This window comes from Symsagittifera roscoffensis, chromosome 3 (assembly GCF_963678635.1).
Source record: "Symsagittifera roscoffensis chromosome 3, txSymRosc1.1, whole genome shotgun sequence".
Lineage (NCBI taxonomy): Eukaryota > Metazoa > Xenacoelomorpha > Acoela > Convolutidae > Symsagittifera > Symsagittifera roscoffensis.
This window is the reverse complement of record NC_087064.1, coordinates 5402436-5426448: the sequence shown is the minus strand read 5'-3', so window position 1 is coordinate 5426448 and position 24013 is coordinate 5402436. Positions and strand designations below refer to the sequence as shown.

Sequence of the window (24013 nt, the reverse complement as noted above, 5' to 3'; positions counted from 1 at the left end):
CCTCATCCTTATCATTGGTAAAATATTTGTTCAAACTTAGTTACTAAGAACGGGGAGAAGAACACGGTGTGTAAATAAACCTTCACGCCTTGTTACGCAACCCCCTGTCTAAGTATCTAGTTTTGAACAATTAAGTGGCCAATCCCGTGTACGAAATGCTAACCTGGCTGATAGCTACTTTATTTGCTAAATCTTTTCGTGAGATAGCGTGTATACTTATTATACTCAGGCTAAAGCAGCCATTGAAATCGATTCAACGATGATTCTTAACTGGAATGAAGCACGCTATTTGGTGTTATTGCCCCGACTTTTGCGACTTTTGGGGCAAGTTGTGTTTTTTAGTCAATATTCGGCGATCAAAATTATATATTTTCTTAACTAAATTTTTTTACCCGATTGAAGACTTCAACTCCCTGAGTTAACAATAGTAGGAACAATTTCTTCATCTCCAAATGTTTCATTCCGACTTTCGAAGAAAACGCTTCGGGTGTTGCGCTCGGGGTGTTTTTTTTAATCCAACCAATTTCGATTTTTTAACATGCGATTCTTTGACGGAAGTTTTTGTATCATTCAAAAGGTATTGTTGTCGTGAGCTTAAAATTGAAAAAATATTTCACTTGTGATCGTTTTTCTAAAATATAAGGATTTAAAAATTAGCAATTTGGCCAACGTGGAACGATTAATGCGCAATATAAACGCGTTAGTGTACCCGAATTTAAGAAAAGTGAAAACAAATCGATTATAATGGAATTTCGTGGTCTATAATGTTGCAAATATAATCGATTCCCATGTTACGTTCAGACAACAAAACTGGACTAAAAATGGAGTAAAATCCATTTTTTCTCGCCAAAAAAATGCATTATAATTCATTCTGAATCCATTATAATGGATTTTATAATAAGTAGGAAATCACATTAAAATGGATTTTTTTTCCACTTTCTTTTTGTTTCGCGCGTCGTGCAAAATTTTGCAACAATTTCAGCATTTATCAAGTGAGTGATGTGGAAACTTTGCAAAGCGAGTGTACGGCCTGGCCTAATCCATTTCAAAGCCTAAACTCAAATTGCAAAAAGATTCCGTTGACCTCTCCCCCCCCCCCAACGTTTGCCCCTTTGCTCCCATTCAATCCCCCTAACGTTCGCCCCTTTGCTCCCCCCCCCCACTGAACCAATCCCACCCCCCCCCCCCACCTGAACACCCCCGCCTCAACAACAAACCCCTCCCCACCCACCTGAACCCACATACCCCCCCGTCTCCCCCACCTGAACACGTAACGTTGGGGGGGGGGGGGGGTGAAAGGGGGTTTTTTGTAAATGGGCAAACGCTAGGGGGGTAATGTTGAGTAATTTAAAAAAAATAACAAAAATATCAAAGTTAGGTAGAAAAAAATACAATTGAACAATAATTAACAAACGTAACCAACTTTAATTTAAAACGTAGAAGAGACTTTATGTGCGTTGAAATTCGCATCACAGTGAAGTGGAAATAAAAATCGATTATAATTTAGTTTCATTGTCAGTGTCCACAAAAGTGAAAATAAATCGATTATAATGGATGAAAAAAGGATTTTGTTGCCTCAAAAAACAGTAATATAATAATCCATTTTTAATTGATTATAATCGATTTGTTTCCACTTTTGTGGACACTGACAAGGAAACTCAATTATAATCGATTTTTATTCATGGAACTCCAATGCGGGTAGATTTATTCCTTCTTTGAAATAATTTCAAATTGGATTGAGGAATACTCTCTGGTCTAAGTATTACTTTTTTCATGCAAAAAATATCTTCAACTTCACATATGGTTTGGAGGGAGAATTTTCAAAAACAAACCTCGAAAATTTGTTCAAGTACTTTAATTTAAAATACTACATATATTTAGAATACAGTCGGAACATTCAAGGCTTAGCCCTGATACGAGCATTTTAGTTTCTTTTGTATTTAACTATAAATGAATACATTTCAAACAAAATTTTTCTTTTAAAACAAAAGTGGGTTCCAATTTTCACAATTAACATCTTGTAGTGACTACCTGCTGATCGGTGTTTGATCGCGTTGCTTCAAACGCGCTTCCTTTGCTCAAACATGGGTAAAATTGTTTGTCGTCTTTTGTGATTGTATAGGTTACAGAGGGCGCCTTTTGGGAATGCTTTGTTTTATCAAATTTTGTATTTAATTTGTCTCTCCTGTTTTCTAATCATAATAAATCAAATTTGATTGGCGTTTTCAAAAACTTTTCCGTTTGTAGTTGTATTTGATTCAATTTTTACAATTTACGAACGTTTATTGCTTACAAATTATGTGCACATGTTCTAGACCAATGACATTTTATCAAACACTGTGTCTTGGACCCAATACTAATACGCAAATAGCAAATAGCGATAACAAATAGTGTGAAATGAACCAATTGCAACTACAGACAGATCAGTTTTTTGAAGTGCCCAAAAACCTCTTAAAGCCTGCTCTCTACAGCGGTTTAGTTTTTTTCGTTGTGCTCTTGCGTTTAATCAGCTTTTCAATAGTTTAGTGCAGCAAATGGGCTTCGCGCAAGCTAATATATTTCAATAGTTTCCTTAGTAAACTTATAAATATCACTTAGAATTTCATCGAACAACTAAAAAATAAATTTTTAAACATATTGTGGACAAATTGACAAAAGAAATGATGTAAAATTCTTCTTGTTCCAAATTTTGAAGAAAAACGATAGGTTACATGCGCTCGGGTGGTTTCTTCCAGAGGAACTCCAGTTTATTAATTAACCAAATTGGGCGGATTTTTTCATATCATCTAGAAGGTGTCAATGTCTGAACTCGTTTTTGCTAAAATTGCTTCATTTATGATGAATTCTGGTTAAAACAGCTATTTCGGTAATTCGGGATAAAAAAGGCGCATTACATATGATTTCATTAACGCTCGATATATTACAAAATTTCAATTCTGATGCATTAAGAAAACAGCCAATTTGGACAATTTTGGATAATTTAAGAGCGATATATATCATTCTATAACGTGTAAGCGGCAAAATTATCCGGACAAAATGAATGCAGGCAAACAAATTATTACGTTATTGTAGGCTAAATATACCACTTTGGTTTAATAAAGCGCGTGGTGATGGATGACTCAAATATTTTTTGAGAAAAATTTCGGAAAAACTCTATAATTTTTTTTCCAATTTTTTGTGTTCCATCGACGCTTAAGGAACTCAGAACTTTTCTTTAAAAAATGAATTTCGAGCTTCATTAAATTGATGAATAAAAACCGAAAAAATGCTCTAATATGTTTTTTATATCAGTCTTTGGTTCAAATAAAAGCAACCATTTTGAATTTTTCTGCATCTTATCAATTTTGACCAATGGTTAGAATTCAAAAACGATTGATTTGTATCCCTATCATATTTTCTTGAAAGAACGCCGAAAAGTGTTACTTGCTACAAAATTGTTTGTTATGATTTTCAAATAAAAACATAGTTTTAAGACAAAACTTTCAAATATTGATAGATCGACTTCCTAAAAACAAAGGTATTAAGATTTTTCATGCAAGCGACCAGTTTTTTTTTCTAGTGGTTTGAAAATTACCAATTAGGTCACATTCTTGTTAAGTTTATCCGCGCTTTGAAGATTTAATCTATCATGCTTAATATGAAATGCGAATTTTTTCGTGACTCTTTTTCTGCATTCAAAAACTTTTCAATATGAAATAGACGACAATCAAATTAGACGACCGTAAAATAAAGAAATTTAGACGATATTTTTTGGTCATTTAGACCGTTAAATTTTGGGCTAACAAAATTTTTTGTTTAGAATGAAGAAATACAAAAACAAAAAGGCTATATGACACAAAACTGATCAAAATTACTATCGTAAGTTAATTATAAAACTTCAAATTGAAAAAGTTAATAAAAGTTTTGAAATGCCTAAATTATAGAGATGAGACTCTACCACGATGAGTTTTTGCTTGTGTGAGTTTACCTTCATCCAATTTCAAAATTAAACCTGTGTGCGCCCAACATTCCTAATTTGAATTGTAGATAAGCATGGGGACAACATATCTACCAATGAATCACCCCCCGACATCGATCTACTTTTAAGCGATAACAGGCCCAAGTTTTCTTCATTTTAGGCTTTTTCCATTACTGTGAGAAAACACATTTTATGCGTGGACACCAACGGTTGACTCAGCCAAATGAAGAAAACAATTAACAGTCTTCTCATTACAACTACGGTTTTCAGCTAATTGCAAGCCCTCGACTCGTCAGAGTCTACGATAGACCCAATTTTCACTGTGATGATCGGCAGCAAGTTGTCCCCGCGTTTTGCTGTTCTACAATCCTTATGTAGCTTATTGTTTGTTTGTAACCGGTGTAAACAATTCTGAAATCCGAATAGGTTTGTTCAGGGTTCTTCCACGATGAGTTTTTGCTTGTGTGAGTATAACTTCATCCAATTGCAAAATTAAACCTGTGTGTGCCCAAGCATGGGGTAAAACATCTCGTAAGCAAGAGATTTTGCTGATATTCGACTCGTATTTCCACTTGCATGTTTGGCGTCTGACTGCTCAATGAAATTCGTTACTTCAATAAAGCTTCCTTTTCTAAAGGAAGTTGTTAATTCAGATAGGGAAAGTTTTTTATTTTGATAATTCAATTCAAATCCGTCCTTTGTTTTATTTAAGCCTTTGTTTACAATTTAATACAACAAGAGTGACTGCAAAGCTGATAGATGATGCATAAATTGTTTTTTTTTATGCACACAAAAATTCAAGGAAAAAGCGTCTATGTTCCCGCATCCTGTTTCAAGCGTTAATAATCAATTATATTATGATTTTAGTACCAGTTTTTTTAAAATGGAAAAAAATGATTTCAATTATTTAATAATCGATTACAATCTCCTTTTTGAAATCCAAATATATTCAATTATAATTTATTTTTTTCGATTATAACCGATTAGTGATCCATCTATTTTTGATATATTTATAATCGATTATATTCGATTTTAATCTATTATAATCCCGTTTGTTTGCCCATTTTTCCTCCGACCTTGTCTTCGAACTGCTTGTATTTTATGCTTTTTGTAGACGTTGGCTTGTCTGAAAAATGAGAAGAGTAATTTATACGTTTTCAAATCACTTCAAACTTATAATTTTGTATTTTTTTCATTTCTCCATTGAGGTTGATTCATGATGCACATCTTAAGTTTTTTTAACCATCAAAATATCAGCCTTTATTTCAAGATTTACTCGGAGGACTTATTTTTCACATTCCGCGGGAACCTTTTAGCTAATACGGAAGGATCTCTAGGAAACGTTTGTTTCGCTGTATAACTTTGCGTTCAGATGAACCAAAGTGTGCCCAGACATCCCGCTTTTAGATATTTTGTTTTAGACGGAAAATTGTTAACCCATGATAGATAATTAAATTGTACTAATGGTTCTTCCAAATTCTGAATGAATAAAAGATTATAATCGATTATAATTGATATAAAGAGTTTTTGTACGAACTGTAATCAATTGTAATCGATTATAATAGATTATTACCGCTCGGAAAATATCACAATTATAATTGGTTATAAATCCTTTAAACACATCCTTTATAAATCCTTTAAATTTTAGTAAATATAATCAATTATAATTGTCCAAAAATCATCATAATAATCCGTTATAACCGATTGCTTACGCCTAAACTTGGAAGCGCGGTGTTTCACATTGAAACGGTATTGGCCGTGAATTAGGCTGCGAAGTAAAATGAACAACCCCTTGCCTGAAAATCATTTCAAATTTTATTTAACTCGATTTTGTTGGACTGAAATTATTTTTCTGTTTTGCTTCAATAAAAACTCATTTTGCTTCATTTTTACAGTGTATTAGCAACTTTTTTTCAAAATTTTTGTTGAAAAAAATTAAGCTAAATTTAAGCGATTAAAGCAAAAATTGGTAATTTCTTAATTGCGAAGTTCGAATTAGATTTTCTAGGTTGAAAGAGTTTTTTTTGCTAGGGGGTGTCTTACGTGTTGTCGGTCCTAAATTTTTTGTTATTTTTTGTTTAAGGACTAAGTTCACCTAAGGTTTGTTTTTGTAATGTTGCAAACTTATCTTCAGTCATGCTAGCGCGGCGCTGAAAAAAATAGTTCAATGATTTTTGTGGTTTTTAAATAACGGTTTTCAAATATGTGAAATTCAAACTAGTTAGAACACGTGACAACTGCATAATAGTTTACTTTCTGATAAATAATGAAAAAAAATAAGTATATGACAATCATGAAAATTCTGGTAATAATGGCTCGATTTGTGTTTTTCATACGGAGAAAGCGTAGAACCAATAGGCAGCGTTAAACATGAGGAATCCGAGGGGCACCCAGCTTCGACTCTTCACTGTCATCAACTTGCCGGACACTTTATTCTCTCGGCCCAGTCCAATCGTCTTCGGCTTTCCGGTTATCATGTAGTCCGAGGCACTCACCTAAAACACATATGTAAAGGCATATGCAGCTACCCGGGTTGGCGAAAGTGTTTTTCAAAAATTTTCCTTTCATGAGAAAGAAAGCTTGTTCTTAGAATCCATTGCTAAAAATTAAGCATTTTCTCCATTCTATGAAAATGATTTTTAGGCATGTTTTCACATGTTTGAATTGGACCTGGTTCTGGTCTCACTCGGCTCAGTTTTATTATTTCCAAAAATAATTCCAAAACTACAGGTACATAAAAAAACCATTTGATTTCGACTTGGTCAGACCTCGAAAAGACTTGTTTTTGGCTGCGAACTTAGGTGTTTGCTATCATTCATTCGCTGCTACATTTGATAGATTAATGGTTTATGAGTGATTTTGAAACGCTAAACTTTGTACGTGAATTTTAAAGCACCGACCTTTGAAACTGTGAAATTTCATTTTAGTATAGTTTTGAATCGCCAAACAAACCAAAATTTGCGGCAAAATTATTTATGCAAAATGGTTTCTATCCAACTTCAGGGTACTACTATGATAAAGTGGTGCCATGAAAGTAACCTGGTCCCTTGCGAAAAAAAACACCTAGGGCTGTGAAATTGTTTAATAATTGTGATTTTGCGATTCGGAAAAGTCCCGCAGTATAATTTCAAACCAATTTTCTGTTTCGTTACTTGGTAGAACCTCCCTCTTCACCATTATAAGTCGGGAAAATCAAAAATACAGCTAACATTGAGTTTTGATGACAAATAAGTCAACCCCATAATGGTTGTTTAACGGTAAAATAAGTTGAAGCGCGCATATTTCTTGATATAAACAAGATAGTAGTTACAATTGTTAATCTGAACAGTTCCTGACTCAGCATTTTGCGCGACATTTTTGAAATGAAAAATTTATACACACATTAGTTTTCAAAATTATAACATGCGAAATGCATGCGCGACCTGTCTATCGTAGTTGCTTTTTCGTGGGACCACTCTATCATAGTAGTACCATTTTCAGCTAATTTTTTTGAGCATCAGAACCATTATATTTGAGTAAACCTATAAACAATAAAAGTGCGAGACAACGAGTCACATCGCCTGAATTTTGATCACAAACTGAGGTCAAGTCAGCGTAACTTTGATAGAAATAGAACTTGATTATTTGAACAATGCAACTTCTGTTTGTCTCATTGTACAGATTTTTGTCTGTATTAGTGCCGGGTAATGCCGCCGAGAAGTGCCGAGTGTTAGAGAGAACAAGCTGCTTGCAGATAATATAACCCTGATATGGGGCCTGTCTACACAGTTTTTCACCTAAATTCAATTAGAGGGTTTGAAAACTGCCAATTGGCCATGTTCTGGACTAAATTCAATTAGAGGCTTATTCGCGGGTATCGAGAAAATCAGCTGTTATGTCCAGTTGTTATGTGGTGTTGCCCAGCTGTCAATTGCCTGTCAAGTGAGGTTGTGAGTCAAACTCGAACGGAGGCATACTGTTACAGGTTTTGAGTCAAACGTTCGGGTATTGTGTTTTTTTTTGTAGAGACCTGTTCGGTTGTGAATTCAGGAAGCATATAAAAACGGGTATCCTGAATAGTGGCTCAATGTGTGCTGGAAAATGTTAATTAAAAAGGCTGAGACCAGGATCAAACAACAAACGGTGAGGGAACTGAGCCATATTTTTTCCCAAATTACAAGAACTCAAAAGTTCCGTTTTGTGGTTAACAAAAATTTTAGAGCATCAAAAAAAACGTTTTGTGTATGAAAGCATATTTTACACACAGCCACTCCAGTATAGCAAGAACCAAACAAACTAAAAATCCCAAAATCCGAAAAAATTTTATTAGAAAATGTTAAATTCTCTTTTAATATTTTTGATTTGTTTGACTTGATCCCATCAGTTTTTTTCCGACTGATGAGTCCCTAAACTGTATATTCCCAATCACAGGAAATTTATTGAGATTGTAATCAACTAAAAAAAATCAAAAATGATGAATCAGATATTGATTTGGAGATGAAAAAAAATGTTCCACCATTATGTAACTCTCAGAAGGTTTCTATTTAGGCTCAATGAAAAGACTGAGTGAATTTCGCCAATGAGATTCAGTCATCTCAGGCGATGGCTGCTGTAAATTTTGCTCTTCAAATTCATCAACAACCATAAAACAGGTCAGTTTGATTGATTCATTTTTCTTACCGATTTCAATTGATGCCAAAAGTACTTCCTTCTTTGTTCCAACATGTTTAAACTTAACAGTTGCTATCTTGTCACCATCAATTAAATTTCCAACTGTCCATTTTCCTGGATTAGCTCTTTAAACAACCCTACCACCCACATCCCCTTCACAGCTCGTTCCCACGTTATTTTATTTCTTCAAGAGCAGCAATATGAAGGCAAGCTTTGCTATGTGTGCTTCAATGAACACTTCAGCAAAAATTTTATCTCGACATTAAAGGCTTATTAAGACTTCATAAAACCATTCAGACTACATTTGTTGCAGCGTAACAGCCGACAGCGACACAACCGACTTATGCGCATTTGGAGCAATACATTTTGAACACGACTTGCTGCCTCATCTTTTTCACTCGAAAGTGTTGCTAGAACACGTGCACCACAAGTGGGTTTGTATAGAATCTTTTCACACTTATTGCAATTAACAGCTTAAATTAAGTCATTGCAGCGCTATTGGAACAGTATGCTAGAACCTACAAATGTTGGCTAAAGCAATAGAGCAGTTACAACATGCGTTTACCGATTTTTATCGCGGCTTTTGTACCGTCAAATATTGCACTCACATCATTTTGCACTTTCCTTGTATCATTCAATGCCTGATGTGATAATTTCACGGGATTTAGGAGACATCCTTGACAATAGGTGAAAGGATCCATTGACACTTGCTCAAAACAACGGTGATCAGTTCCAGCGGTACGAAATGATTGGGCAGTTCAGAAATGCTGTGGACTCACAAAACTCAACCGATTATGTAAAATTTATATACATCAAGACATTTTTATCGTCAAAACGGATACTGCTTTAGCCAAACTTGATTACAGTGATACTATGTACAGTAATGCTCTCATGAAACGAGAGCGACTATTTGGACAACCACAACCAATCGTCCTTGCATATCGTGGTAAATTCAACAGTATAACGACCGTTAAGATGCTTTATTTTTCTAAGGTTGGCATCGTTATTACAATTGTTTTTGTTTCGTCTCAATCCTGATCTTTGTCGTTTTCCGCCGACATCAAAAACGGTCTAACCTTCATATGTAGTAATTGCAATATCAAGAATATCAGTTTGGTCGAGCTGGTCAAATGCTCTTTTTGATTGAAATCACATTGTGCAACTACCTTCGGAACTCGGGATTGAAATTTAAAAAATCGCTCATATTTCAAAAACAGCATCTACACTGATGCTAAGCATCAATATAGAGTATTATGAAGAACCACCCTGAATGAATTGTAAAAAAGTAATAAAGTAATAATTTTATAGAAATTTTTAAAGGGAGAAGTTATTTGTCGAATATTGGTAAAAGAGTGCATGGTAATGTCATTAGATCAACTGACAGAACGCATCAAGCCAAGTGATTTTCAGGCAACCAAGGTGACATATCACATGTACTACGTTTAACATGGGCCACCTATAAGACTCATTAATTGTCAGTTAGGCTGTAAATAGAGAAAAAACCCAAAAATAATTTTTTTTGCCAGACTTCGAGCTCATTGGGTTGGTGCATTCATACACTAAAAAGCACGCCTCCTATTGAAAGCAATATGGATAATCAACGGTCAGCAAAGAATAAAGGCTGAACTCCTCCAGAAAAAATTACTATAAAGTTCTGTATGTGTATTAACGTTTTGGCATACCCATCGCAGGTAAGCTAACAATTCCGTCAGCGGTTGACATCAAGAAATGCGTATGTTTGGTATAGTTTGAAATTTTTTTGTGGTGCATTTTGATTTCCTCATGCGCGCTTTATGGATAGTCATTCTAGGCAAATCGCCAATGAAAGCTTTAGTTTTAGCTACCAAGCGAGTCGGCTAAATAATTGAAAATACAGCCGTAGACGAAAATATAACCCAGACACGAGCACTCGAGGCATTGCCACTGAGGCTTCAAAAGACAGAAGTTGTAATGAAACTCCAAGCTTCTAAAACATCAGTGATGGCCCTTCAAAAGTTAAGCCACCAAAATGAAACGCACAGGTCCCGTCGATGAGATCTTGCTACCTTCCCTATTTTCATCAATAAACCGGCATCATCCAAACCCATCCTTGATCGGCCTCAGTACAACTGTTTTGTTGTACTGTTACGCATCATAGAAAACTTTCTCAACTTAGGTCCTAGCCTCCATCCTTGCTTTGAAGCAATATTTAGAATTGTCAAAACCTCTGAGATCGAAAATGAACAACTGAAACTATAGCTTGTTTTTTTAAAGAAGCGTGTGTGTACGTGTTTAAACTGTTAAATTCTGAGAATTTTCCCAGATATTTACTTTAAATTACACAACGCTCATCCTTAATCAGTCCTTAAGATCTTTTCCGGTCACCAAAACGCATCAGCCGTTTTTCTGAAGTCAAATTAGGAACAAATGTCCTATGATAAATGATTGTGTTTACCCCTTAGTCAAACTATTTGTATATCATCTGCTTCACAATCTTGGTTTTTGACATATGCATTATCAACAATTTGACAACCGTCTCGACAATTATTTCTTTGCTTCTCAACGACGAAAATGAAAGTGAAAACCGTCGCAGCATTAATGTCTGAACGTCCGGTCGGGATCTTAGAATACCGCAAAGCGCACTTTAATAGATGCGATTGGATTACTTTAGACCCTTTTACGTATCATTTTGCCAGAGTTCCAACAAACACTGGACGTTTTTGATCAATTTTTGCCACAAAAGTCATCTACAGAGTAGTTCTTCTGTCAATACAAGCTAGTTCTTCAGTATTGGGAGTGGAAATGTTCATCGCTAGGGATGGAACCCACCGCATCGATAATATGGTCCGAGATGGGAGCAAACTTTATTGGCTGATAGAAAAAGCACATTCTGTGCATTCGTGCGTGTAATGACTTTGCATCCGCGACTTCTTGAACATGAACGTCTATTGAAGCTGATCCCATGGCTTCTATGGAACACGAATTATATTACTCTATCCGGGTTAAGCCAAGGTGGCTCGAGGGATCGTCTTGTTCATAAACACAATAGTGCTTTTTCGATCCTCGCTGTTCGGTGAGTTTTTAATGAGCCGCAATCGACGATTAATTCAAACACCGCTGTCTCCGCACGCAATCAAACGCCAACGTCATCTGGTATTAATGGTTGCGCGACTGTGTGCCTTCCCTCAACAAGCGGAACAACTACAAATGGCACACTACCTCTGAGCAAGAAATCAATTCAGGAAATCATGTTTGAGTTGTCAAGGAAGGTAGTCGCCGTGGGTATTTCCCATAGCTTGTGTTATGAGTTTTAACCTTAAAAAAACGCTATGGTCCCACCGCTATCCTGAAAACCGCTAAACGAAAAAAAGCCATCATATAAAGAAGCTCGCTCCAGTCCTCACTTTTTTGCAGCCCAAGGATGCTTTCACTTAAAATGAAATTATGATAGGTAACAGCTGCTGGATTGATAAGAGCACTAAGTATAAAACTAGACAAAAACAAATGGTCGAGTGGTCTATGGCAGCTGCGCTTAAATCAAATATAGCTATATACGAGGCCGACCGGCTCCCACGCGGCTCAATTAAGCTCAGGTACAGCCAACTGATTTCGACCTTGACTGGCCTCGAAAAGACAGATTTTTGATTGCAAGATTTTGTGTCAGTCATTCGCTGAAAAAATCGATAATTTATGGATCCATGTGTGCGCTTGAAACAGCGACTTTCTCAGTTAAAGTTTCGGGGTTTTACGAGAAGTTTGTATGTTCAAAACTGTGTCACGCCGATGATTTACAGTAATTTCAAAAAATATCTGAACCAGTGTTTTTGTCTTCGGCTTTGTTTCTTCAGTCTGCTGCCTTTTTCTCTAAATATCCCAAAAAAATGTAGAGTAACGCGTTGTTTTTGGCGCTGCACAAGAGGCAAGTCAGTGTGGGTGCTAAAGACAATCTGTCGATGAGCGTCAAAGAACTTTTTAGCTTATTCTTTTTGACTAATTGACGAAAAACCCCCCGATTAGCGTTCTTTGAAGTACAATCGCATTTAATAAAACCGCTTTAGTTGCAATGTTTATGATAATTGTAACCATCAGGAAAGAGACATTCTGTTGTTTCACGTCAATGTTTGGTAAATTGACAGGAATAAGTAGTAAACCTAATTACTAACAAATAATCTTCATTATTAGCTGTGCTCAGGTGCCATTTTTTCTAGGCGCTAGAACCACATTGGTTTCTGGTGGAAAATGAGTTATTCGCCACAAATAAATGTTTTAAAAATCTAAACTGTCATTTGATTACTTTAACTAACTACCAAAATCACCTGATATGCGGTTGCATCCTCCCCGCCTAATATACTATAAAAAATACCTGCGTACTGTGTGACCAGTTGAAATTAAGTTGGTCAACCTTAACAAACATTTTTTTGAACTGCAAGTACTTTTTCAATTTTTGGCTTGTTTCGATGCTAACTATATTTATTTTTTAAATTTTCTTGTGTTTTTTCATTGAGTTTGATTTAGATTTAGCCAAAAGTTTCAATGTGAAAACATTCTAAGAAATTCGATATCATCAAAGTACATTAAATCGATTCATGTCATGTGCTTTTGAAAAAAAAAATAGTTATGAGCCATCTAATTAAAACTTTATTTTCGTGCCCCATTTGAAAGATTTGCATTTACGTTTTGAAACATTAATACTGTCCGGATATTTTTGGCCAAATTCTCTCGCTCAAAGTGGTTGAAATTTCTGAATTTAAAATTGACTGATTTCTTTCTATGGCCGAACTGTTTGAACGCTATTTATTCAATGGATCTGTTATTAGTGAAAATTGGATCTGTTATTAGTATATTCAGGTAGGGATTAAATATTAACTAATTGTTTTTCGCTGAATTTACGTTTCAGTTAGTTTCAGATTTCAAAAAGACTGTTAAAGAAAAGGCTGAAAACAATTAGAACCCAATTTCTTTTTCAAACGGCCTTCAAAAATGCTTCATTTTTATTTTTTTGAATGATTTTCACAATTTATCAAATTTTTTATCACAGTTTTTAAAACTTCAAAAACCAATCGTTGAAAATTCAAAAAAAAACTTTTAAGAAAATTGTTCTTTGCTGTGTTGAGGCACGTAAGACAAATCTGCAGATCCACTGGTGAACTACCACTGAACAATAGTTTTACTAAATTGTCATCTACGTTCAACTTCTGTACGCATCTTCTGCCTGAAAACACCCTATTATCCTTACCTCAATGTAAGCTAAGATGACGAAGAGGAAGCAAGACCAGATGTAGATGTCCAGCAGACTAGTCCGGATGGTGAGGTACTTGGAGTTGGCATCGTGCTTCCGGTTAGTCGAGAGGGTCAGCAAAGACAGGATCTGAACAGGAAGATTGAAGTCGCGAAAGAGAGGTCTGGTTTTGAGGCTTCCTTTCTTTTTTTGTTCTTTTTTCTTGCAATTGTCTTAGCGTCTTAACTTTCTAATTAAATCTTAGACAAACCTGAATCACTATCATTATCAGAAGAAATAATTGTCATAACTTAACTATGTTTCACTGAGTTTTTCCCGATCAGAAGGATTGAAACCCTTTTTTCACCAAATTGTCTGTTGCTTTTTTCAGTCAGGGCGATCGAATTAAGTAATAAGCTGCAAAAATAAATGCCAAAACAGCTAAATACTGTATAAATAGCATTAGAGTTGAATTAAAAGTTCAGAGTCATTCGCAAATTTTGAGTTAATTGGTATGGAAAACGGAAGATTGCATATCAATCGCTAATTTTGTTTTGAATTCGAATCTTGAGCAGAGAGGTCTTTAACATTTTACAACAAAAAATTTTGGAAAAACATTTGCTAAAATCTGTAGTTCCTTCCCGTTACCGAAGTGACGTGTTCAATTCAATCTAACGTGGTCATATTAAGACATAATAGTGTTTTTTCATCTAATAGTTATATTTTATCATGTAAGATTTTTCACCAAAAAAATGTAAAAATCCTGATTCGTGTCGAAAATGGGGTCAAAGGTCACGTTTTTTATCTGTTGTTCATTTATTTTATCAGTTATTTATCAGTTGTTATTTATCAGTTATTTGTGATGATACCAACCGCAGTGACTCCGATGCCGACCCGGGCAGGTGTGACGTTGATGTTGATCCAGAAGACAGTCCAGCTGATGATGACCAGAATGGCAGCTGGGATGATGATCTGATACAGGTAGACGGAGTACAGTCTCTGGAACTGGAAGGTGGCCATCAGAATGGTGTAGTTGTATGTACCATACTGCACACTCTCCTGATTAACCACAGGGGGTCAAAGGTCAATTATATTCAAAGTTCAAAGGTCACGAACACCAAGGTCAAAGGTCAACCTATACTGCACTTTTTCCTCATTAAACACAGAGGTTGAAGCTCAAATACATTTAAAGTTCATTTGATTGAAATGTGTTAGTTTTTCAAATGACCAAGGAGTGAGGGTCAGCTATTGTTCGAACATATACGGAGGCTTTGCAGGTCAGTAAATGGCCAAATTGAGCCTAGATTAAAAAACAATGGTCCGCCGTTCATGATACAGAACTGAAAAGTGTGTGGCTTAATTGAAATTTTTGAATAAGTATTAAAATATTTTTACGGTATTAAGATATTTTAAATCTTGAAAAATCAAAAAAAATTGAAACTTTATCCAATAACTTTTTGATATAACAGCCTTTTTTCCCCATCAAAGCTCACTCAAAATAAGACATGAATACATTGGGGGTGAAAAACTTCCGGGGTGAAGTTTAGATTATTTAAGTTCAATGAGGAGGACTGTAGACTTACTGATCCAGTGAACATGGCGTGATTCCCAGCCCACTTGAACCCAATGTACTCCAACTGGTCATAAGTCTCTGGGAACTCCAGCCCCCCATCCTTCCAGAACAGACGCACACTCCCCTCGTCATAGCCATAGCTGGACACCAACACCGTACACGTCACTGCACAAAGCATAAGAAGAAGATTACACTCTTTTCCTGTTTCCCAAACCCCCACCCCCTTACGTCATAAAACTACAAAATAAGTATATTGTTTGAAAAATAATGAACCGAGAACTCGAATCGGGAAAAAGAACATCCCAGAGAAACGACATAAATTGCAACGGTGGTGGTCTGGCCTTTGATGTTCATTGCACCATTCGCCAGTTCATCTGCGTCGACATACCGACCGATGATTCCAGGAAACTCAGGGCATCAACCTCAGTTTAGACAACTCCACGATGGGAAAAATCATATTCTGTAATCTTATCTGTAATCTTCTTGAATCCTCTACTCTCTAGTGAGATAGCGCTCTAGTCATAAGGGACTCCAGCTCTCATGATCTCATCTCGTTCTCTCGCCTCGGACGTCAACAGGCGTCCCTGATTGGCGTCCGAGAGCGAAAATTCCCAGCTTGAGATTCTCAACCCTAATTTTATAACTTCGTCTTCCGAGCAATAGTAACCTCAATTCAACGGAATTGTCGTTAGGCGCGAGTAACCTTCTCAACTCTGATGGTTCCGAACTCCTCCCCATCCTACTAATTGTCCACGTCTATTCCTAAAAAGACACTCGCGATCTTCAGAGCGACCAATGACCAGGGTTTCACCAATATCTCAGAGCCATTGTTTTTCTGGCGCGTCTCTTCCAGCCAACGTCTACAAAGCCGAGAAAACATATTCAGAGACACTCTTCTAAAAATTAGTTGAAAAAATTCCTTAAAACTAATAAAACTCAGACACTGGATCTTTGAAATAAATCCAAACACTGATGAGCTGGAGTCCCTGAACACCAAAGTTGACAACTTTGATAAAAGGAAAAATTTTAACGATGGGAACAAATCACGTCCAACCTCCATCACCGCACTAAAATTTCTGGCGTTTGCGCTTTATTACAGCTCTCGACGGGAAGAAGATGCATCAGCAACTTTAAAATGAATATCCTAACTTATTGTGGAATGTCAACCTATCTAACTTCCAACTAACTAACTAAACAAGAGATTTATCGCAATTGTGAATTAAAAATTGGATCGTATAAGAATTAATTACGAATATGAACAAAACTTGGCGAACACTCTAATCTCTCAACAGGGTTTAGAATCACACTTTCAGACTAATATATGGGGGTTACCTGTCCCGAGTTGGAAACATAATAGTGGCTTTCAACACAATCACAAAACACAATAAGTTAAAGTTAGACACGACCGTCTATGTTGTTCCAAATTTCCACCCTTTTGAAAGGTCCAGTAAACCTGATATGGGAATTAAAATTAAACGGCGCATAATGATATGAGCACGTATGTCTCAAGGTTTCACTGCTTTAAAGTTTCAATTTCAGCAATTTCAAACTCTAGCAGTTTCACTTTACAGCTCTACAGTTACAAGTCTTGACCGATCTCTTAAAGATCCTCATATTTCTTGTCGTCGAGGGTGTAGAGATTGAAAAGTCCCCCAGATCACTACGAAAACCGGAGGCGTTTTTGGCGATGAAGATACTGCCTGATCTTGGGATATCTCTTTGACTGTGTGTCAGACTGGGTTCCCGTAGAAGTAATTTTGCTTCTTCGATCTGTCTGAAATGCTCAAATTGTTAGAGGCTGTATCATCTTGTTCATCCGTGTCTTAGTGAAGACGTCCTAAGTTTTGATACTTGTCCTAAGTTTTGGTACGTTCATCTTGCACTGTTGGGGCCGATCTGGAAGGTTCAACGCCAGGTCGATTTCTGAAGAACCAGGAATCAATTATTGTGCCTCCGTTGTAACGCGTCTCAAAGCCGAAGTTGATGATGCATCTTGAATAACTGAAAAAAACTGTACTAGGAGTCTGATCCAGATTGCGCTCTCAAGTAGCTGCTTTAACTGTTGCTGGCGACAAAATCAGTGTTTCTAAAGCTTCAGAGTCTGACATAGAAATAGCTGGGGCCTCTAAGTTTTGGCGACACATCTGGGCTCTAACATTTTCTTAAAACTATTTTCTTGGTCTGTTAAAGCAGTTTGCTCTTCTTTGCTCTGCTGTCATTGCGTATCTTTCGAGACGTTTTCGAATCCAAATTTAATTTTGATCTGAGAATTTTGAAAATCAAAAACCGTTTTTATTTTGGCTTCTGGGCAAAGTGCAGCTCAAAAGAAGAAAAATTAGAGACACACATTTTGTCAATTCTCTTATCCTCATTAAATTTCTGAAGGGCGTTTTTGGATAATCTAAAAGTTTTTATCTGATTGCACTACTCCCAGCTTCCTTCTAATAGTTTGGATTGTTCTTTCAACAGTTCCATAACCTTTGTAAACGCCTACCTGACAAAAAATGTTTATTCCTGAAAGTTCACTAAATGATTTAAAGGCGTTGTCGTTAAAACTTTAATACTGGTCTGTTCTAGTTAATTTTGGGATGCTTAAATGCTATGGTGAGAGAGGGATAGATTTTTCTTTTTAGAAAGATTTCGTTTATCTACTGGGCTTCACGGTCCACACGAGCCGCTGCTGAGATTTTCGAAGTTCCAAGTTCCGATTTGCTATCTTGCAATTTCTTCTGTTGTAAAATTTGACCCTTCAGCTGATTATTTATCTTTTAATTAATTACAGCATTGTGCCAATTATCCATCATGTTGTATGATTCCTTCTTTGGAGAATAATCTTTCTAACATAAGATGCAGTCTTTTTGATTGTTGCTTAAATTTTTAGGTTTTCCTAGAAACGAATTTTGGCCCGCTGCTCGAATAATTGTTTTTTGAATATCTTTCTTTTCCTGAAGTAAGCGGGTAAACTCCAGCTTCACTCTGAATGATGTGATAGAAGTTTAGTTCGAAGAATTTGATTTAAAATTGTTTCCAATTGCTTTTGTACATTAGAGGTCGTTGAGTTGCTGGTATCTTGTAACAGTACAGACCTAAGTGTTTCTCCAGTGGAACTGCCTGGGCGGACACAGATTTCTCTTTGAATGTCCTTAAGCTTCATTTTCGCCAATAATCTGTCTCATACTATTTTTTTCTCGTTTCTGATCGTTCAGACGCATAAAGCATCATAAAGCGTCTTTTGGTCAAAACTAACCAAAAAGTGCCTAAAAACTTCTTTTTGGCCTGTTTTTCAAAAATTTGCCTGGGGTGCAAAACAAATATAGCCAAAACAAGGTCTTTTTATTTATCTGGAAGAGCTCAGATAATCAGTATTATCGACCTAAGAAAAAGGTAGACAAAATTTTTTGAAAAAAGCCCCTTCCCCACTAAAGAAAATCTTACATCCACCCCTGCTTAAAAGGCTTAAAAAGTGGGTTAAAAAAGGGTCTTTTCAGTGATTTAGGAAAGCTCATAAAACCAATTTGGTCGATTTAAAAAGAAGAAGGTCGACTAAACTTTCGAAATATTTTTGAAAATCCGCCCTAGAGAAAATTCTAGATCTTCTCTTTCATAAAACGTTTCAAGGTTTTAGATTCACACTTAGGGTAGTAATAAATGATTTGAATTGCTGGAAACGCTACTAAATAGGGTTCCTTCCAAACGGCATCTTAGACTGCGGCAGTTACGATCAGGCCGCTGTATGGAAAACGCATAAAGCTCATAAAAGTTTGAAAGCTCATAAAATTGTTTTTAGGCAGGGGAGGGGAGGGGTTACGATATGAGATTAAAGCAAAGATGAACCTCGGAGGAGCTCTCACCTGTGTCGAATGGATATCTGAATGGATCCGGAACACAAGGAGTTTTGATGGAGATCTTTCTGTCATACAACATCTCTCCTTTGTTGATCCCCAAGTACTGCGTGTTTTCAATGAAATTCACCTGAATATTCGAAGCAAAAAAACTTCCTGTGATTTTTATTTTTTCCGTTCGAAAGCGTCAATCTGAAAGTATGAATTGATGAATCAAATTTAAAAATCGCAAAGTTAATGGTATTTATAATAAAAGAAAACTGCTTGTATCAGGGCGAAGCCCTGAACGTTCCAACAGCCTTGTAAGATCTATGTAGTAGTGATTGTAGCTTTAAAAAGTTAATTTTGAGGCGTTTTTTTTTCTGAAAATCATCTCCTCGTACGCCATTCAAAATACAAAGTAATATATTTGTTCAGAATTTTGAAGAAACTAAGAAATGCATATGCTCGAGGTGATTTTTTTTATTCAGACCAATTTTCAAAAATGATCGCTCTCCTAATTGTTGTGTTCACAGAATGGTCGCGCTCACCACTATACTATCTTCATTTTACGGTAGCTCTGCAATGAGTCTTAATTACCTGCTCGCTTTATACTTTGACACAGAAAATGTAACACGCACTATTTAAACGTGGCGAGCTACCCCGCTCAACAAGCTAATTGGTCTTTTGCAGGACTCAAAATTTAACAATAGAAATTTGATATTATCAGCTTTATATTTACGGTTTGTGTATCTTTCATCGAGACTGCTCGTATCAGGGCAAAACCCTGAATGTTCCGACTGTCCGTAACTTGGTCTTGAATAGTTTTTGGTTAATGAAATATTGACAAACTCTCAAATAAGGAACAGTTATTGAAGTTAAAAAGACTATTGGTCCTGCTTCAATTGAATTTGGAACAATTTCGTGGTGCGGGATATAATGCTCGTTAAAATTTAGGCATCAAAAAATCACAGCACTCTTATTGTCACGTTACTATATTAGTGAGCATTTCACTCCAACTTCTAAGTCAGGTTAGTCTAGCGGTTAGCGCACCCCTTCTGGGACCACGAAGATCCATGGTTCGACCGCCCTACAGAATGAACTTTGAATAAACTGGTCTGAATAAAAAAACCACCGGAGCATATCTTTTCCTTACTTGCTTTGAGAGACGAAAAAATAAGTATAAACAAATCAAGACCAGTTATTCTTAGTAGCAGGTGGAACTTTCAGGGCATTGCCTTGATACGAGCAGTCTTATTGGCATATAGCAAAGTAAGAAATAGATTAAACAACATGCTTCCATTCAATTACGAACGTTTTCTGAGTGGTTGCGCCTTATTAGCACTAACTATCTCGAGCATGAATTGTCCCAAATTGGCCAATTTCTAAGCCCTCATATTTCTCAATCTCATACCTTCACAAAAATGATAACGATTACATTTGAAGCATTTTTTTAAATTTGAGCTCAGGGCAAAAAAAAATTCTGTCAAAAATTGTTAGATAAGAAGTTGAAACAATTAAAAATTTGGCTGGAGAAAAAAAACACCTCGAACACACTAATTTTATCCCTTTCTTCGAAAGTTGAAACAATTAACGAAAAAGTTTTGGGATCTAGAGAAGCCATCAAGTATTTGAGTTAATGTTTAGACGTTAATAACTATAGTTGATTGGGAGTTTGTATTCTTGAGTTACACTTAATGAATTATTGATAATTGGAAACTCAAATATTTAGCAAAAAAAAACCATTTAATGAAGTTGTTAAAAATAGCCATCTTGAGAGAGTTTTATCTAATTAAGATGCTACGAAAAACCCTGGAATTTGACTTTCATACACTAAAAGCGATAGTTTTCGCATTTATAATCACTTTGTCTTTGTATATATTTTTTTGGAGAGCGAAAAGTTTTGAAAAGTTGTTAGTTTAAAAAGTTCAAAATTTCGTTTTTCTTGCGCAAAATAAAACTTGTTTTCAAAAAATTTGGGCAACCAAATTATGATTTTTTGTCACTCATTCAGTCCATTTGCTCAAAAACTGCAAAACAAAACATGCTCCTCGAAGTTTAGTTTTTTTGCTCTCAGCAAAAACTTACATTTTGGTTTCTGATTGGTATCGGTACTCCGCTCCGCTTTTTAAATCACTCACATTTCACGACCAAAAAAGCAGAAATTTTTAGAGCCAATTGTAAGACGTTGAGCGATTCTTGAATACTACTGACGCGGCTCAGAGCTCGATTTTACTTCATTTGTAATATCTCAAATTTCAAGCTACTTGGTTGGTATTTATTATCCTAGATAAATGGGATTGGAAACAAACTTATAAAAACATTGGATATAAACAAGAATAGCCGGCTGCTGCGCAAGTAGCACAAAAATGTTCGAGCATAAACTTTTTTTCATGATACTTTTTTCTCAAATTATTGTGTTAGTTTTTTTTGTGCCTGTTGTAGTAAGAAAAGTCTGAAAAGAAACTAATTACAAATTAATTCGACAGTCACAAAAAATAAGAAAATCAAGAATAAGTTTTTGTCTAAATATGACCAGAATAGAACCAAACAAAAAATAAAATTCAAAATTTCATTATTTTGAAGTTTTGAAGTTTTTTTTCAAAAATGGCGCTAAAAACTTCTAAAAAAATTAATAGAGATTTGTTTCATGTCCTCCTAGAGTATGCCTGCTCGCTCGCTTCAATTTTGAAATTAGACTCAAAAGTTTCAAACTGGTTTTTCTCGACGCTGAGACAATCTTTTGAAATTTTTCAATTATGTTTGAATCTGAATTGAAAGAGCTAGCTGTAATACGAAACATCATTTGACCTTGTCCGATAATTAGTTGTGGTAATTTTTTTTTGATTGAAAAACAAAATAAGCTACTCGCTCACCTGATTCGCCCAAAATTAGATCAAAATTCAAACCAATTTTTCCCGACACTGAAAATTTTTTGTCGTTTGAATCACGACTCACGACTAAAAGGGTTTTTATATGATATATCTTATGGGAAATAATATGAGAATTGCTTGACTTTTAAGAATTTTTGTCAACCGATCGTCCTCATACACTATCATTGAACTGAAGTTTTAGGTCTCTACCGCAGCCTGGCCGATTTCGGGATAGGTGGAGGATTGGGTGAGGGGGTTTAAATAAGACAGTTAGACTCACCGATCTGGCGAGTAGGAAGTAGAGGTCTGGCATCCAGCAGAACTTGTTGGTATCCTTGCCAGACATGAAAGCCGTGAGGTTCCTCTCTCGGTGGTCGTACCACGTGACCTCCATGTAGAAGTCCATAAATGCGTCCACGTCTATACTCTTGATACTCTCCAAAACCAGCCGCACCTGTCAATCAAAGTTTCTTCAAGGGTGAACTCCAAAAAAACCACCAAGATGAACTTTCAGTAAATCGAAAAAAAATATATTTGAGATTGAACTTGAACCAAAAGACATGAATCACCATAGTTGAGTTAGTTTAAGGGAAAAGAAAGCCCAATCTTTTATTTGACCCGTCACACCCGAAAGCTTCTGTTGTACGGTATAAAGTTTTACTGATCTACTTACATATCAGCTCCTAAAGCACTTTCGACTCAATACTTGAAGTAACTTGACGAAAACTCCCAAATATCCTTCCATAAAGTGCCCCTTTTCTGTGTCATTTCACAGGTACACGTCTCATAAGATGTTTTCATACGTGGACCCCCTCAGGAATCAAAAACCCTTGCAGCCCGAAAGTTCCCTTTTGGTACTCTTCTTTTTCTGCCAAAATTTGAGAGAAAAGAGGGCGTCAAAAAACGCGAATTGCTGGTCGAAACAATCCGACATTTTTCAAAACAGATTTTTCAGCCTTTTTTTCGCAATGAAATGCTTGCATCTCAAAAGATTTTTTGACGAAAGAGGTCCTTTTCAGGTTATGATAGATCTGGAAAATCTTATTTGTTGACCTAAATTAGAATTGCGGCGACACTTTGCATCTCCACGGACGGACGATACCAACATTTTCGAGGATATGAGGGTTCAAAAGAAAGGCATCCAATACTCCCCCCCCCCCCCCCTTAAGTCCACCCCTGAATGTCTCCAACTAAAAATTTGACTTACACCAATGTTAATTGGCATCTTCGGGTTGATCGGCAAAGTGTTCGTTTCTTCCAATATTAGTTTCTGTTTATCTTTCCGTGATTTCTGCTTTTGCGAGTTTTTGGCTTTTTCCAGAACTTTCTCGGTCACTGCTTTCACAGTCGAAGTCGGTGGATTCGGAACTGTTGTCGGCTTATCGGTCGTCGGCTGATTAGCCTCCTCTTCAGCGGACATGCGGTCATTTTTCATATCATCGGGTGTTTTTTGCAACTCGTACAGAGTCGCTGCAAGATCACTTGAAGCGCAAAAATTGAATATCACCATTAAAAATGTAATTTTTAAAATTAAACCGGTCATTTTTCAAAAAAGGTACAGAATTTTAATATATGAATTGACAGAAATACATTAAAAGAACTAAATTAAGACCCGTATGAAGGTTTTAGAAGTTGAATAAATGTTGTAGTCTTAGTTCTTGAAGTTGATGTTTTAGAAATTAGAAACTTGGTGATCGTTATCATCAGATTTATCCAGTTAATATTTTTTGCAAACATAACTAGTCAAATGAATCAGGCTTCGTGGCTTAATCGAGATTAATCCCAATGTTGTCTTTAATGAAAATATGAACAGAAAATGGACAAGTGAACATTTAGGGGAAGCGGGTACTTGCAAAGTTCAAGGCTCAAGAGCTCGAAATCTTTATTCTCAATTACTTCACTCGTCATTAAAGCTGTCCGCGCTCTTCTTTTGACAACTCA

The 24013-nt window shown here is 36.0% G+C and overlaps 1 protein-coding gene across 1 annotated transcript; it reads right to left on the bottom strand.

Annotated features, from left to right (window-relative positions):
* Positions 1-6166: 6166 nt before the first annotated feature.
* LOC134842120 (gamma-aminobutyric acid receptor subunit rho-1-like) lies at positions 6167-23802 on the bottom strand. The gene is made up of 7 exons (XM_063858313.1): positions 23280-23802; positions 22353-22526; positions 19230-19350; positions 15389-15543; positions 14679-14864; positions 13824-13955; positions 6167-6453 (listed from the first exon to the last, which is right to left on the bottom strand). Exons 1-7 carry the CDS (start codon positions 23613-23615, stop codon positions 6289-6291), a joined length of 1269 nt encoding a protein of 422 aa, XP_063714383.1. The 5' UTR covers positions 23616-23802; the 3' UTR covers positions 6167-6288.
* Positions 23803-24013: the final 211 nt, after the last annotated feature.